The 17,670-nt window shown below is 41.7% G+C and overlaps 1 protein-coding gene across 2 annotated transcripts in view; it reads left to right on the top strand.

Moving 5' to 3' along the window:
- The first annotated feature begins 413 nt into the window (after positions 1-413).
- Positions 414-17,670, top strand: part of CMTM8 (CKLF like MARVEL transmembrane domain containing 8) — a 94,659-nt gene continuing 77,402 nt past the window's right edge. Inside the window, exon 1 of one of the 2 annotated variants that reach the window (XM_024116535.1) lies at positions 414-639. In XM_024116535.1, coding sequence (XP_023972303.1) covers positions 493-639 — 147 coding nt within the window. In that variant the 5' untranslated portion in view covers positions 414-492. The remainder of the gene's footprint in view (positions 640-17,670) is intronic. The other variant, XM_055079781.1, reaches the window with a different exon arrangement.

The following is a 17,670-nucleotide window of genomic DNA, read 5'->3' as shown; positions in this document are numbered from 1 at the left end:
ACCCCCGCCCTCCCTCCCCCCACTCCCCAAGCCCTCCCTCCCCCAACCTCCCGTGCAGCCCGCCGCTCAGCGTGCGCCAGCGCGCCCTCCCGGCCGCGAGCCCTGCAACAGGTGAAGCGGCCGCCGCTCCTCGGCGCCTCCGCGGGGCGGTCTCTCCCCGCCAGCCGCGCGCCCGCCCCTCTCCACGCCCCCTCCCCTCCGCCCGGCCTCCGCCGCCTCCCTTGGCTGCTGGTGGCCTCCCCTCGCCCGGTCTGCTGCTCCGGGGCCCCCGCGCAGGCCGAGACCCCGCGCGCCTAGGAGCAGGGGCGGCCGCGCACTCGCCGGACACGCACTGCGGCCGGACGGATCCCGGCGGGTGGCCCCCGCGCGCCCTGGTCCCCGCGCCGCCGCGCTCCCCTCCCCCCCCTCCGGTGTCCCCGGGCTCAGGGCCGCGCGGCAGCCCCGACGCGCCGGGGGTCCCCGAGGCGGGGCCGGCCCGGCCGGGGCGCGACGATGGAGGATCCGCAGCGCGCCCGCTCGCACACCGTCACCACCACCGCCAGCTCCTTCGCGGAGAACTTCTCCACCACCAGCAGCAGCTTCGCCTACGACCGCGAGTTCCTCCGCACCCTGCCCGGACTCCTCATCGTGGCGGAGATCGTGAGTGCCTCCGGGCGGGCGGGGCCGGGGGCCGGGGCGCAGGTGGGCCCCGCGCCGTGCTCCTCGCCTGGGAGCTTGTTCACATGCTCGGGAGGGCTTCGAAGGAATCCTTTTTGCTCAGCCTCTTCTTCATCCCCAGGTGCCGAACTCAGAGACCCCCTCTCTGAACGAGGTCTCATCATCTTGGGCTCTTTTGGGGGAGAGGGTCGTGACCCTTGGGAGGTTCGTTGGAGAGAAACTCGACTTGCTGGGCCCTCTCTGTGGTCGTGGTGTGTTCTGGGAGCAGGATGCTTGGTGGGCATTGAGTTTGTGTTAATGAGTGTCAGGGACACCTGGTGCCTCCCTTACCTGCTCTCTACCTGGGTGGTCTTTTCCCTAAAAGCAAAACTTTACCAAGATCAGAGGAGAGGAGAAGAATTTTTCTTTTTTTTAAATTTATCTCCCTGGTAGTAAAATCGAGGTGAATCAGGAGACGTTTACTGAATAAAATCTGAGGGTCTCCTGTCTGGTGATTTTTGAAGACCAAAGGGTCCCCTGTTTGGTGCTGTGCACATCCTGGTTTAAGACTCAGAACGTTCCTGGGGAGGAGGCCGAGCATGTGCCTTCTCCTCTCCATAGGAAGACATGGAGGCTGAGAGGTCAAGTGATCGCCCCTTAGGTCCCTTCGTGGCTGAGAACGGACGCCGGCCGTGTTAACAGCTAGTGGTGGCCACTATTTATTGTCTTCATCCTGTGCCAGGGTCTCGTCAAGCGCTTTAGATGCCTTCGTGCTCTCATGTACCACACAACAACCTTATCCTGTGAAGGTAGCTTTAATTATTATCTCATTTTACATGTGAAGAGACTGAGGCTTAGAGAGAGGAAGTAGGTCGCACCTGGGGGTGGTGGAGGTGGGATTCAAACCCAGGCCTGCCTGACTCCAGGGTCCTGCTCTTAACTGCCAAGGGGCATCCCTTCCAGCTGTCTAAGCAGCGCCCCTTTTGCTGTATCTCGTATACTTTCACTTAAACATTTGTGGGATTGAAATCTAGCCTATATAGGGCCATGATGGTGCCGAAGTGACTGAGGACCCCAGTGGTTCCTCTGAGAAACCTTCAGCAAAACCTGTGCACATCAAGTAGCTTGCTCCTCCAGAGTCTCAGAGCCCAACCCAGACGAACTGAATCAATCCCAGGTGGATCCAGTGCACGAGGAGTTTGAAGCGTTGGCTTAGCCCATGCCCCAGCTGGTTCCCCCAGCTGGCATTGAGGCCTTCAGGAGATCCCCAAAAAAGCTGGGGTATTGGAATCACTGTGCAGGGCCTGGCTTACAGGAATTCAACAAATATTTGCTGTGTGAATGAAGGAGTTGGCAGGCTCCCCTGCTCCAGCAGAACAAGCAGAAGCTAAAATGACAGAGATGGGGCTTCTACCCTGGGGTGGATGTGGACCAGGCTTAAAGTAAAACACCTCTTGTTTTCTGATTTATGGTCAATAAACTCCATGTTACATACTTTTTCCGAAAGTTGGAAAGTGCAAGAAAAAATGTAAATGGTCCACAATCCCGTTACTAGAAATAACCACTGTTGATATGTTGGCATGTATACTTTTTGATTTAAATACGTTTTTTGAAAAAAATGGAAAAATATGTAAGAAAAATTGTCCTTATTACTACTAGAGTTGGGTTTTCATTGTTGACATGTCTATATATGCACAAGTTTTAAAGAGTCATGGTTCTACGGGTAGAAATGTAAGTTTCCCCCACCATCGCTATACCAGAGGTACCCACGTTCACATCTCTTAGAGCTCTAAATAATGTGTTTATAATGCTGGTTCTTGATTCCAATCCCGCCCCCCCCAATTGTAGATGTTATTCAGTGGCTTCCCACTCTGAAAGATGAGGCTTTAGCTCTCTTGGACCACCTCTTCCCCACCCCCATTATACATACACCTTTCCTGTCTTTGGGTTACATCACTAACCAGTGCTACCTTAGGATACCGGAAACACTGTTCACAGAGGAGCCACTGAGTGGTCTATGAGTGCTTTTCCTTTTCTGCCCAATTTCTTCTTTTCCCTGGAGTTTGTAATTCTATTTCCGTTTTTTAGCTGTCTAGATATTTCTTTTTTTTCTTTTTTTCTTTTTTTTTTTTTTTTTTTTGCGGTACGCGGGCCTCTCACTGTTGTGGCCTCTCCCGTTGCGGAGCACAGGCTCCGGACACGCAGGTTCAGCGGCCATGGCTCATGGGCCTAACCGCTCCGCGGCATGTGGGATCTTCCCGGACCGGGGCACCACCCCGTGTCCCCCGCATCGGCAGGCGGACTCTCAACCACTGCGCCACCAGGGAAGCCCCTGTCTAGATATTTAGACACAAACTTTTACCTTAGTTGTTTGAAACCCCTTTCAGGAAACTGAGAGACAGCAGGTACTCAGTCAGGGTCATCCTTCTGATCAATCCTCTGGGAGCTACTGACCTCCTCCCACCCAGCCTGCTCACCTGGGCACAGCTGATGGCCTGGGATCTCCTGCGTGTCACCCTGGAGATTCTCTTCTCCTCTCTCCTGGGTTGGACCCCCTCCTTCCCATGACCTGCGTCCTTCTCTGTCTTGACTCACTGCCGCTGGGGGAACACACAGCCTCTCATAGTCTCCTGAGAAAGGATGCATGTGTAAATTGAGATTTGCATCTTTCAAAATGTCTTGATTCCACGGTTACACATAGTTAATAGGTTGACTAGGTAAAGAATGGTAGACTGGAAATTGTTTTCCCTCAGAATTTTGAAAGTATTCCTGTATTATCTTCTAGCTCTTATAAGTCTCAGAAAAAAATTCCAATTCTTGATTCCCACCCCCCCCTTTCTGGAAGCTTGTAGAATCTTCTTTCTTCCCAGAGATCTGTAACATCATAATGATGTGCCTTCATAGGAGTCCGTTTTCTTCCATAATACTAAGGACCTGGTGTGTTCTCTCAATCAGGAAAACTCATGGATGTTTAAGGAGATCTTTTAAAATTTGATTTTTTATCTTTCTATTTTCTTAGTTTTTTTTTTCTGAAATTCCTTTTATACTTTTTTTCCCCTACGCATGTATTTTTCTTATGGGTTTGTTAACTGCTGTGTTTACTTACCATGAACATTTTTCAGGGTCTTGGATCTCTTGCATTATTACAGTTTTCTGTCATATAGAAGTACTATATTTGATTTCCTCAGCTTTGTTTTAAAACTAACATGTTCTAGGTTTTACCAGTATAGCCAGTGGTGTAGCAATCTTCCTGTTTTTCCCTCTCTTTCCACACTTTTCCAGTGACTTTTTTTTCTTTTTTAAAAATTAATTAATTTTATTTATATATTTATTTTTGGCTGTGTTGGGTCTTCGTTGCTGCGCACGGGCTTTCTCTAGCTGCAGCGAGCAGTTGCTACTCTTCATTGCGGTGCGTGGGCTTCTCATTGCGGTGGCTTCTCTTGTTGCGGAGCATGGGCTCTAGGCACGCGGGCTTCAGTAGTTGTGGCACACGGGCTCAGTAGTTGTGGCTCGCGGGCTCTAGAGTTCAGGCTCAGTAGTTGTGGCGCATGGGTTAGCTGCTCTGCGGCATGTGGGATCTTCCCAGACCAGGGCTCAAACCCTTGTCCCCTGCATTGTCAGGCGGATTCTTAACCACTGTACCACCAGGGAAACCCTCCAGTTGACTTTCTTGAGGGAAAGTTCCTTAAAGTATATTTTGATGTGTCAAAGGGTACACAAATTTACATATTCTGTTTTGATACATATCCTGAAGTTATCTTTCCCCAAAGTTGTATTAATTTAAACTGTCATCAGTAATGTGAGCCTATTAAACTAAAACTATTTTTTACATTAGAATAAATTTTAAAATTAAAAATGCTAAGGATCACCCTAAATGGTATACTATGTTTTATTGATCCAAGATCGTTTTTTGTTCATGTTTTAATATCTGGGTCAGGATGCAGCTTACAATGGATGGTTTCTTGAACTTAGTGAAAAATGGTACCACTGCTTCTTTATCCCAGGATGGGGGCAGGGCGGTTTCAAACTATTACTCTTCCAGCCCTGAGATTAAGTTAGACCCGCCCCCAGAAGAATGCTACTTTCTGCCTTGAAAATACAAAATACTGAGACAAAGAATTACTAAGAACCTGACTCCCCGCTTGAGCCTGGGGGAAGTAATAGAGAACAAAGCACAATGTTTCCCCAAATCTGTTGTCAAAACCCCTTGCCCTGGCTTTCTCACAAGGGTGAGTGGTAATAGCTAAACCTGCTAAAATACTCTAGGCTGTGCCAATGTAACATCGTGTAGAAACCAAATTGTAATGGTTTCCTTCCTTTTAAAGTTTTATAACAAGCTGGAAGCAATCTAGTACTTGACCTGTGACTCGTAGGATGCTGTGATCTCATAACAGTTATGAGTATATGAAGAATAAAAGTGATTTGTCAGAAGGTGAGTTAATCTCACCCTTCCTGTTACTGGTGACTTCAAAATGAGTTATGCCATCCGTGTAATAATGTCAGATCGCCTTTCATTTACTTACTGTCATGAGCAAAGTTAGGGGAAGGACAAAATAGGGTTTCCCGAGAGCTGGAATCTAAATTATTCTATCCTGTTGAGTTCTTTTTTATTTATTTATTTATTTATTTATTTATTTATTTATTTATTTATTTATTTATTTATTTATTTATTTATTTATTTATTTATTTATTTATTTATTTATTTATTTATTTATTTATTTATTTATTTATTTATTTATTTATTTATTTATTTATTTATTTATTTATTTATTTATTTATTTATTTATTTATTTATTTATTGCTCTGTTGGATCTTCATTTCTGTGCGAGGGCTTTCTCTAGTTGTGGCAAGCAGGGGCCACTCTTCATCGCGGTGCGCGGGCCTCTCACTATCATGGCCTCTCTTGTTGCGGAGCACAGGCTGCAGACGCGCAGGCTCAGTAGTTGTGGCTCACGGGCCTAGTTGCTCCGCGGCATGTGGGATCTTCCCAGGCCAGGGCTCGAACACGTGTCCCCTGCATTAGCAGGCAGATTCTCAACCACTGTGCCACCAGGGAAGCCCCCTGTTGAGTTCTTTTTAAAGAATAGTGAACGTATTTTTTCTATTTCACAAAAACAATACCTAGTCTTGGTAGAAAAATTATAAAAATGCAGGTGAGGAAAAAAAAACCCTTTAATTCTCACCCCCACGGTGGTTACTATCAGGCATGGTACCAACCCATGTCTGGGAGTGGGGAGGCTTTTCAAAAATCTTTGGTTATTGTAATGCCTGAGGTTTCTATTGGTGTTTAGTGCCCTGGGGGCCAGGGAGGTTAATGTCCTAAAGTGCCTGGGACAGTACCCAACCATGAAGAATTGCTTTGCCAGCTGCCAACAGCACCACCGTTGAGGAACTCTGGGTGAACCACTGTTTACCCCTTGGAGTAAACCATTCCAGAGTTTCTTAAGTGGTTGTGTTACTTATATGTAGTTTTTAAAAAATGTAGTCACTTGTAAACTACTTCTTGTTTACTGCTGTGACGACCATCTGTGCTGGACATCTTCCATTTGTCACTTGGATGCCCTCTCCACCCGGCTCTCCACCCTGCAGGCTGACTTTCACGGATCGTGTCCAGGGTCCCCTCTGATGTCCCACTGGATTCCGATGTCCTCCCAGCACCCGCAGGAGGCTGTAAGGTGGGAGGGGAGCAGGTTCCTGGGATTCCTCCCTGCTGGGGCTCAGCAGCCTGGCTGTGTCCCTCCGTGCTGTGCGGGCTGTCTGGCAGCCCTCTGCACTCGGCTGTTTTCCCTGGCTCTGCTGACTGGTCACTCCCAGCTGCTTCCTCTTGCCAGGCACTGCGCTATGGCTTGTGGTCTTCCTGCACCCTGCTTTCTAAATAAGACCTTTATTAAACTCTGCTCAGATTACCCAATCTAAATGTGCCAGTTTCTGGGGAGACCTGATAAGTTACCTTTCCCCATCACTGATTAATTTCTTATGGCATTCTTTTTTTTTTTTTAATTTATTTGTTTTTTGCTGATTGGGTCTTCGTTGCTGCGCTGCAGGCTTTCTTCTAGTTGCGGCGAGTGGGGGCTGCTCTTCGTTGCGGTGCGCGGGGTTCTCTTGTGGAGCATGGGTTGTAGGCGCATGGGCTTCAGTAGTCTTCAGTAGTTGTGGCATGCGGGCTCAGTAGTTGTGGCGCACGGACTTAGTTGCTCTGCGGCATGTGGGATCTTCCTGGACCAGGGCTTGAACCCGTGTCCCCTGCGTTGGCAGGCGGATTCTTAACCACTGAGCACAGGCTCCGGACGCGCAGGCTCAGCGGCCATGGCTCACGGGCCCAGCCGCTTCGCGGCATGCGGGATCTTCCCAGACCGGGGCACGAACCCGTGTACCCTGCATCGGCAGGCGGACTCTCAATCACTGCGCCACCAGGGAAGCTCTCTTCTGGCATTCTTAAAGGCCACCTAGTATTCCATAAATATCCAGGTTCCTGCTGTTCAGTTTAGGTTTCTTTCTTTTTTGTAGCAATTTTGTAACAAACATTCTTTAAGCTACGTCTTTCTGGATGGTCTTTAATGTTTTCTACAGATGACTACTTAGGACTGAGTGACAGGGTATATAAATCTTCTTTAAAGTCAAATTTATAGAGGTATACAGTAAAATTTACCCTTTTTAGTGTAGAGTTCTATGAGTTTGGGCATAGCCGTGTTTAAAAAGCAGCTTTATTGAGATATCATTCACGAAAAGTTGATCTTATAAAAGTGTACAATTTAGGAATTTTTAGGATATTCACATTTGTACAGCTTTCATTACTGATTTTAGAACATTTCTGTCACTGCAAAAAGAAACCTCTAACTGTTAGCAGTCACTCCTTGGTCTCCCCTGGCCTCAGCCCTTGGTAACCACTAATCTACTTTCTACCTCTATGGATTTGTCTCTCCTGGTCATTTCTTTATAAATGGAATCCTATAATATGTGGCCCTTTCTGTCTGGCTTCTTTTACTTAGCATAATGTTTTCAAGGGTCATCCAGGCTGTAGTATGTCTCAGTACTTCATTCCTTTAGTTGCCAAATAATATTTCATTGTATTATATATATATATAACATTTTGTTTATTCTTTCGTTAGTTGATGGTCATTTGGGTTGTTTCCACATTTTGACTATTATGAATATGCTACTGTGAACCTTCATGTGCAAGTTTTTCTGTGGACATAGTTTTCAGTTCTCTTGGGCATTTACCTAGGAAGGGATGGCTGGATCATATGGTAACTCTTTGTTTAATACGTCGAGGCACTGCTAGACTGCTTCCAAAGTGGCTGCACTGATTTACAATCCCAACAGCAATATGAGTGTTCCAATTTCTCCACATCCTCACCAAGATTTATTTTCTTTTTGATTCTAATCATCCTACAAGGTATGAAGTGGTATCTCATAGTGGTTTTGGTTTATATTTCCAAATACAAGCCCTTTCTTGAATTTTAGTATCACGTTGCCAATTTCTGCAAAAAGGGAGGCTGGGATTTTTTTTAACAAAATTTTCTTTTTTTTATATATAAATTTATTTATTTTATTTATTTATTTTTGGCTGCATTGGGTCTTTGGTGCTGTGCACGGGCTTTCTCTAGTTGTGGTGAGTGGGGGCTACTCTGTTGAGGTGTGTTGAGTTCTTATAGTGGTGGCTTCTCGTTGCGGAGCATGGACTCTAGGCGCGCGGGCTTCAGTAGTTGTGGCACGCAGGCTCAGTAGTTGTGGCTCGCGGGCTCTAGAGCGCAGGCTCAGTAGCTGTGGCACACGGGCTTAGTTGCTCCGTGGCGTGTGGGATCTTCCTGGACCAGGGCTCGAACCCATTTCGCCTGCATTGGCAGGCAGATTCTTAACCACTGTGCCACCAGGGAAGCCCCGGCAGCTGGGATTTTAATATGGATTGTGTTCAACCTGTAGATCAATTTGGGGAGTATTGCCGCCTTAAAAAAATTGTTTTCCAATTCATGAACATGGGATGTCTTTCCATTTATTTAGATTTTCTCTAATTTCTTTACCAGTGTTTTATAGTCTAATGCATACATGTCTTGCATTTCTTTTGTTAAATGTATTCCTAAGTATTTTATTCTTTTTGATGCTATTGAAGATGGAATTATTTTCTTAATTTCATTTTCAGATTGTTCATTGCTAGATCATAGAAATCCAACTGAGTTCTGTATCCTTGACCTCGTATCCTACAACCTTGCTGACCTCATTGATTAGTTCTAATAGTTTTGTGTGTGTGTTTGTGTGTGTGTGTAGGGGGTGGGTTGGGGTTGGCTTATGTGTTTTTAAGGCTTTTGATATTACTGCCAACTTGTACAGAAAGGTTTAAACTGGTTTGCATTCCCTCTAGTGGTGTTTCAGTGTTTGACAGGGTTTGTTTCTGCAAATGCTCAAACTTTTAATATTTGCCCGTTTTCTTGGGGTGGGAGATGTTCAGATTAATAAAAACTGACTTGGCATAGACACCCACCAGGCAGACCATCAGCTAATATTCAGGGGAGCCCTGCACATGTGAAAAAAAGCAAACTTTAAAAAAAAATTTTATTGGAGTAGAGTTGATTTACAATGTTGTGTAAATTCCAGGTGTATACAAAGAGAATCAGTTATATATATCTCCACTCTTTTTTAGATTCTTTTCCCATATAGGTCATTAGAGAGTACTGAGTAGAGTTGGCTGTGCTATACAGTAGGTCCTTATTAGTTATCTATTTTATATATAGTAGTGTGTATATGTCAATTCCCAAACTCCCAATTTATACCCCGCCCCAAACATAAGTTTGTTTTCTACATCTGTGACTCTATTTCTGTTTTGTAAATAAGTTCATTTGTACCATTATTTTAGATTCCACATATAAGTCATATCATATATTTGTCTTTGACTTCACACAGAAAGCAAATGGTTTTTGTTTGTGTTCCTGTGATTATTAAAATTGAACATTTTAAATATGCTTATTAGCCATTTATTTTTTCTTTTAGGGGCTTTTTTTTTTTTTTTTTTTTTTTGGCCGGCTGCATGGCTTCTGGGATCTTAGTTTCCTGACTAGGGATTGAATCTGGCCCCTTGGCAGTGAAAGCGTGGAGTCCTAACTGCTGAACCACCAGGGAAATCCCGGGTCTCTTTCTTTCTTTAAAAAATGTTTTAGAGATATAAAAGGGAGCAAAGACGTTAATGAAAATTACCTCCTAGGAGGGAAATAAGATTGGTTTGGGGGATGTGTTTGAATAGGGAGGTTTGCTTTTTTTTTTTTTTTTTTTTTGGGGAGGTTTGCTTTTTAACTCCTTATCTTTTGTATGGTTTAAAATTTTTTTAATGAGAATATATTTATACATTAATGTAATTACAGAAGCTTAAAGCAGCGTGTTCATTGTACAAATAAATTTAAAATCATGTATATATAGAGTGAAAACTGAATGTCTCTGGTCTCCGCTAACCTACCTCCTTCACTCCATATTTCTTTCTTTTTCTTTTTTTTGGCCGCGCCCTGCGTGCGGTGTGCAGGATCTTAGTTCCCTGACCAGGGATAGAATCCGGGCCCCCTGCAGTGGAAGCACGGAGTCCTAACCACTGGACTGCCAGGGAAGTCCCTACCATTCACATTTTTCTGTACACTTGTACTGTACACTTGCAAATACACACGTAGTATAAAACAAATACACACGAATGAGTGTATTACATATTCTGCAATTTATTTTATTTTATTTTCCTTTTTGTGTGTGTGTGTGTGGTACGCGGGCCTCTCACTGTTGTGGCCTCTCCCGTTGCGGAGCACAGGCTCCGGACGCGCAGGCTCAGCTGCCATGGCTCACGGGCCCAACTGCTCCGCGGCATGTGGGATCCTCCCGGACCAGGGCACGAACCCGTGTCCCCTGCATCGGCAGGCGGACACTCAACCACTGTGCCACCAGGGAAGCCCTGCAATTTATTTTTCATTTAATAATATCTTGATATTTTTCCATATCGCTTTTTGTTGATTTATGTTTCCTGTGTATTATGGGTATTAATTTTCTTTTGTCATTTGTTATTGGTATCATTCATGACATTTTTTATCAAAATAAGTTTCTAATTTGCATGAAATCTAGAGTGTTACTTTTATTTAGCCTTGTGGGGTTTAGTTTGCTTAAACATGGCTTCTTTATCCCCAGGATTATACAAATATTTGAAGACAATATAGTTTCTTTAAATGCTAAAAATATTTACCAGTGGGAGTTCTCTGGTGCTCCAGTGGTTAGGATTCAGTGCTTTCACTGCCATGGCCTGGGTTCAATCCCTGGTTGGGGAACTGAGATCCCGCACGCCACACGGGGTGTATTTATTTATTGATAAATACAAATTATACAATAAATACATAAATTTAAAAAATAATTTTTAAAAAAATTTGCCACCTAAAGCTGTAAGTTCTTTCTGTGTGGATAAGAATGTAATCTCACTTTTTTCCCCCAAATGCATAGCTAGTTGTCTCACCATTAATTGTATTATATTCCCACATATGTGTAACTATTTCTTGACCCTGTTCTATTTCTGAGTCATTTCTAAATTGACCATAGCTTTATCATGCATTTTAATATTCAGTAGGGTAAATCATACAAATTTTTCTCTTTCTTACTGTGCTTGTATACTTACACTAACACTTAGAGGTGATTTTTGAAATCAATGTTCCTTACATTCCACTACAACTTTGATTGAGATTGCATTAAATTTATAAATTAATTTGAAGAGATGTCCTTACAATATTGAATCTTATCACCTAGGAATATTGTATCTCTCTATTTATTTAAGGTCATTTGATGCTCTTGAAGCCGTAAGTTTTTTCCAGATGAGTCTTATGTACTTCTTACTATATTTGATAAATAGGATTTATAAAAAATGAATTGGATTTGGCAATTTCTGACTATTTGTGGTTTGTAAGAAAGCTGTTGATTATCTTGTTTTACTCTTGTGTGTAGCCATTTTGAGTAATTAGTTCTAATAGTTTTATTATTTTATAAGTAAATTATAGTAATATCTGTGAAACAACGATGGTTTTCTTTTCCTTTTTATATGTATACTTTTTTTTTTCATTATTACATAGGTTAGGACTGCCAGTGTAATGTTGAATGATTGGGATGAGATGGGTATCCTTGGCGGACTCATAACTTTAATTGCGGTGTTTCTAATGCTTTATTGATAATACAGGTTTTACTGTAGGTTCTGGTAGATATTCTTTATTGAATTAAGGAAGGTAGGTTTAACTGTGTAACTATTTTAATCAGGAATGGTTGTTGAATTGGGGAGATAGGATTTGGCTGGGGAGGTGCCTTTTTATTAGGTGATCATATAGGCTTTTGTTTCTATTTGCTAATGGAGTGAATTGTATTAGGAAATCTAATGTTGAATCATTCTTGTACTCCTAGGATAATCTCTATTTAGTTATAAGGTATTCTTTTAATAAACTAGTGGATTTTAAGACTTTTGTTAACTCTTGTATTTGATTTGTTAGTATCATATCTGAGGGTTTTGTGTCTATGTTCATCTATAAGACCAGCCTTGTAGATCACTTTGCTGTGTTCTATTTTGTCTGATTTTAATACTGCCACTCACCCCAGCTTTTTTTGGCTAGCATTTATCTGATATGTTCTTGTCCCTTTTTAATTGAAGTGAGATTCACATAACATACCTCAGAGATATTGTGGTTCCAGACCACCACAATAAGGCAAATATCAAAATAAAGCTACTCACATGAATTCTTGGGTTTCCAAGTGCATATAAAAGTTATGTTTACAGTATACTGTAAGCTATTATGTGTATAATAGCATTACATCTCAAAAACAAATGTACATACCTTAACTAAAAATACTTTGTTGCTAAAAAATGGTAACCATCACCTGAGCCTTCAGTGAGCCCTAATGTTTTTGCTGGTGGAGGGTCTTGCCTGGATGTTGATGCTGCTGACTGGTCAGGGCGGTGGCTGCTGAAGGTTGGGGAGGCTGCGGCAGTTTCTTAAAACAAGACAGCAGTGAAGTTTGCCACATCAGTTGACTCTTCCTTTCATGAATGATTTCTCTATAGCATGCAGTGCTGTTTGACAGCATTTGACCCACAGTAGAACTTCTTTCAAAATTGGAGTCAATCCTCACAAACCCCGCCACTGCTTTATCAACTAAGTTTATGTAATATTCTGAATCCTCTGTTGTCATTTCAGTAATCGATTAAGTTCACCATCTTACATGGACCGGGTTCATGGCGCCCCAAAACAATTAAAATAGTATCATCAGAGATCACTGATCACAGATGACCATAACAAATGTAATAATAATGAAAAAGATTGGGACTTCCTGGTGGTGCAGTGGTTAAGACTCTGCCTGCCAATGCAGGGGACACGGGTTCGAGCCCTGGTCCGGGAAGATCCCACATGCCACGGAGCAACTAAGCCCGTGTGCCACAACTACTGAGCCTGCGCTCTAGAGCCTGCGAGCCACAACTACTGAGCCCACGTGCTGCAACTACTGAAGCCTGCATACCTACAGCCCATGTTCCGCAACAGGAGAAGCCACCACAATGAGAAGTCTGTGCACCGCAATGAAAAGTATCCCCCACTCGCCACAACTAGAAAAAAGCCCTTGTGCAGCAACAAAGACCCAACGCAGCCAAAAAAATAAATTAATTAATTTAAAAAAACAAACAAAAAAAACCCTACTTAACATAATGAAAAAGTTTGAAATACTGAGAATTAACAAATGTGACAGACACAAAGTGAGCAAATGCTATTAGAAAAATGGTGCCGATAAGACTTGTTTGATGCAGGGTTGCCCCAAGCCTTCAATTTGTAAAAAATACAGTATCTTTGAAGTGCATTAAATCAAAGTGCAATGAAATGAGGTATGTCTATAAAATTAACTATTTTAAAATGAACAATTGAATGGCATTTAGTACATTCACAATGTTGTGTGATCACTTCTATCTAGTTCTGGAACATTTTTATCTCCTCAAAGGAAACCCTACCTTTAATTTTCTTCCTTTTTGTCATCTGGTTATATCTTCTGTATTGGTCATATAACTAGATTTTAGTTCTATACTGAGTCTGAGAATTTGTCTTTCAATATGGAAATTTTTAACACATTCATATTTATTGTGATAACTTATTTAGAATTCTTGGTTTTCCTTATTTTTTCCTCTAGTGATTGAAAGTTATAAATTCCATTTCTATTTTGTTTGGAGTTACTTTTTAAAATCTACCCAAAATATTTATACATATTTTTCTAACTACCCAGAGAATTAAGATGTGTAACCACATTCCATTCAAGAGATAACACTTAACCTATTCCTCACCATGCACTTTGTGTTACACAATTTTTTGTTTTTTTTTAATAACCTTTATTGAGATATAATTCATATACCATACAGTTTACCCACTTAAAGTGTACAACTCAGTGACTTTTGGAATATTCACAGAGTTGTGCAACCATCACCATAATCAATTTTAGAATATTTTCATCATCCCAGAAAGAAACCCCATACCCATTAGCAGTCATTCTCCATTTCCCCACAACTCTCCCTATGCTATCACTAATTCTACATTCTGTCTCTATAAAATTTGCCTATCTTGGACATCTCATATAAATGGAATCCCACAATATGTCATCTTTTGTGACTGTCTTCTTTCACTTAGCCTAATATTTTCAAGGTTCATCCATGTTGAAGCATGAATCAGTACTTCATTTCTTTATATTGCCAAATATTAGTTCATTGTATGGCTACATTTTATCTATCCATTCATGAGTTCATGGACATTTGGGTTGTTTTCACCTTTTAGCTATTGGTAATGCTGTTAAGAACATTTATGTACAAGTTTTTATGTAGACATATATTTTCATTTCTCTTGGATGTATTCCTAGGAGTGGAATTGCTGGATTGTGTGATAACTTTATATGTAACTGTACGAGGAACTGCCAGACCGGTTTCCAAAGTGAATGCACCATTTTACAATCCCTGGGCTACTTTAAAAAAAAATGATTTCTTAGGAATAATTACTTGCCAGTTGTCTGAAGCTTTCCACCCATATTACCAAACAACTATTTTGACGACTACAGGTTTAATTTTTTTCATGCTGTTTTTTGTGTTATTTGCTTTCTTGGTTTATTTTTCACTTTTGAAGTACCTCCTTGAGTAATTCTTTTAGCAAGGGTTTGAAGGTGTTGAATTTTTTGAATCCTTGCACATCTAATAAGATCTTTCTTTTACTTTTATACTTGAATAATTTGGTTGGTATAAAACTGTAGGTCTTAAAATTTCTTTTCATTAATTCTTTGAAGATGTTGCTTCATTGTCTTCTAGCATCCGGTGGTGTTAATAAGAGACCTGATGGTCTGGTAGTCCCTGGACAGGCCTGTAAGGTTCAGTCCCCCCACCCCCCTTGGTCTCGTGATTGCCATTCCCACAGATTTAGTTGCAGTACAACCTTACATGAATGATGCCTTGCACATTAAATTACCTATGAGAATGTAGAAAGCTGGTGTTGATGGTGTAGCAAAAAATTGTAGGTGGAATGTTGTTACTATATCAGGGTGAAATGGCTCATGAAAGGCAGTTTTGCAACCATATGAGGTAATTATACTGGAGCATCAGGTTGATGTGGTTGGGAGTAAAAGATTGTTAAGCCTCCACCTGGAGTTTCCTGAGTCCTGGTGGGATCTGTGCCTGGGCAGGCTGAATGTCCTCATTCCAGCCTGGGAGAAATCAGGAAGACCTTGAAACCCCTCTCTCAGGACAGCTCTAGCCAGATGTTCCCTGCTGAGAATATGTCCTTTGCATCAGTTGTAGTAAACTGTGAGCTTTATAGTATTTAAGTCAAAGGCTTGTTTTACTAGGCTTCAAACCCACTTTTCTGGGGGAATCAGGTTCTCACTTCCTTTTTTTTTTTAAATTTCCTTTTAAGTAACCAAATAAAAAAAAATCTCCCTGAAAGCTCTTGGAATTTTCTCCCCTTCTTTAGAGATCATATGCTTTACCACTATGAATCCAGAAGGGCATTTTAAAATTCATCTTTCCCAGTACTCGTTGGGCCCTTTATAACTAATATTCAAATCTGTCTTCAGTGCAGGGAAATTCTTTGTATTTCCTGCATCCGTTTTTTTCTGTTTGCTCTTTCAAAAAATAATCTTCATTCAAAAGAAGTTCCAGAAGAGATTAAACTGTCTTCAGTATCTCCTAACTTTTCTTTTATACTTTCCGTTTCTTTGTTCTTTTGCAGAGTTCCAGGACAATAACACTTCCAGCCCAAATTCAGTTGGTTTTCAGTTGAGTATGTTCTGCTCTTCAACCCAAATGCTGAATTTTTATTTTGGCTTTGATAGTTTTAATTCCCAACATTTTGTCATTCTTTTACTTTGTAGTCTGATTGCTTTTTTACTGAATCACTTTAAGACTCTTGGGTATACAGTTGACCCTTGAACAACACAGGTTTGAATTGCCTGGTTCCATTTACAGGTGGGTTATTTTCAATAGCAAATACTTCAGTATCACATGTCCGAGGTTGGCTGACTATAAGTTATACTCGGATTTTCAACCGTAGAGGGTCAGAGGTGCTCTTAACCCCCCTGTGTTGTTCAGAGGTCAATCGTATTTAAGCTTTTCTTAGTTTACAAAGAGACCACTTCTGCTTGTTGAGTCTGTTGCTTCTATACGGCTGTTTTCCTCAGTCATCTGGTGATTCATGATTGTCGATTTGTAATTGTAGGTGAGATGGTTGGAGACTGTTTGCTCAGCTTAAGTGAGAAACCCTGTGCCCCCAGCAGCGAATGCAGGTTTTCACCACATGACCTGCATCTAGTGTCTTTTTCTTAGAGGAAAGGAATTATTAATGGGGGAGAAGGGGCATTGGGGGCAGTGTGGCTGCTCGGGCTTTGTTATGAGGTGTGCACATTGCTTGTTGAAGCATCTGGAAGTCTTGAAGCTTTATCTTGGAGTCTGTTTCCAGAAGTAACTGCTAGAGGGGATGTGGAGAGAATGATTAACTTGACAGCTCTCTAAGTCTTTAAATTTAGTCCTTATCAGATTACCCTTGGCTTATTCCTTTTCCCACTTCTGCTGTTACCTTTAATCTTTGAATTTTTCTAAGCGTCTGCTTGGAAATTCCCCTTTTTGATGGTCCTCTGTTTTCCTCTCCAGGGCTGAAGACTGGAAACCCCATTGCTGATCCTTAGTTTGTTCCCACTTGCCTCCCAGGAATCCCTCATGGCTGTAGATTGTTGCTGTTGCTCTTTCCAGCTTCTCAGCACTACTGTGTATTTTAAAATTATTTGCATGTGTGTGGTGTTTTTTGTTTTTGGTCATTTCAGTGGAATTTGGGAAGGATGGAGAGATAAGCATACAGGTCTAGTCAGCTGCCTTGAGAGAGAAGTTCTGCTGTTTTGTTATTCACGTAAAGGCATTTTTTATGTATATAAAGAGTATTGACCTTTCTGTGTTGCAAATATTTTTTCTAGCTTTTCATGCCTTGACTTTATTTACACAATGTAAAACTTATCTTTAAATTCATCAGTCATGTTTTTTCCTTATGTCTGGTTCATTAGAAAATTCTACTTCTCTAACAAAACTAAATATAATTAATTATACATTAATTTTTAACCTGTGTTTTTCTTATAGTACTTTTTAATGTTTAACCTTAATTATTTTAGCTGAAAGTAGAAAGTTGGGCTCTAACTTTGCTTTTAGATATCTTCTTGGTCGTCCCAACATGATATAATGATAATCTGTAAATCTATTTTTCATTCACTAATCTGGGTTGCTCTCTTTATTTCGTTTATTTGGTTCTTGTATCGACTTGGGCTCAATTCTGTACTTCCTAGTCTATTCCAGTCTTTGTTCCCAAGTTGTTGTTGTTTTTTTTTTTTTAAATAAATTTATTTATTTATTTTTGGCTGTGTTGGGTCTTCGTTTCTGTGTGAGGGCTTTCTCTAGTTGCGGCAAGCGGGGGCCACTCTTCATCGCGGTGCGCAGGCCTCTCACTATCTCGGCCTCTCTTGTTGCGGAGCACAGGCTCCAGATGC

The sequence above is a fragment of the Physeter macrocephalus genome, chromosome 18, assembly GCF_002837175.3.
Source record: "Physeter macrocephalus isolate SW-GA chromosome 18, ASM283717v5, whole genome shotgun sequence".
Taxonomy (NCBI): Eukaryota; Metazoa; Chordata; class Mammalia; order Artiodactyla; family Physeteridae; genus Physeter; species Physeter macrocephalus.
The sequence above is the reverse complement of the archived record's forward strand: the minus strand, read 5'-3'. Positions and strand labels throughout refer to the sequence as shown.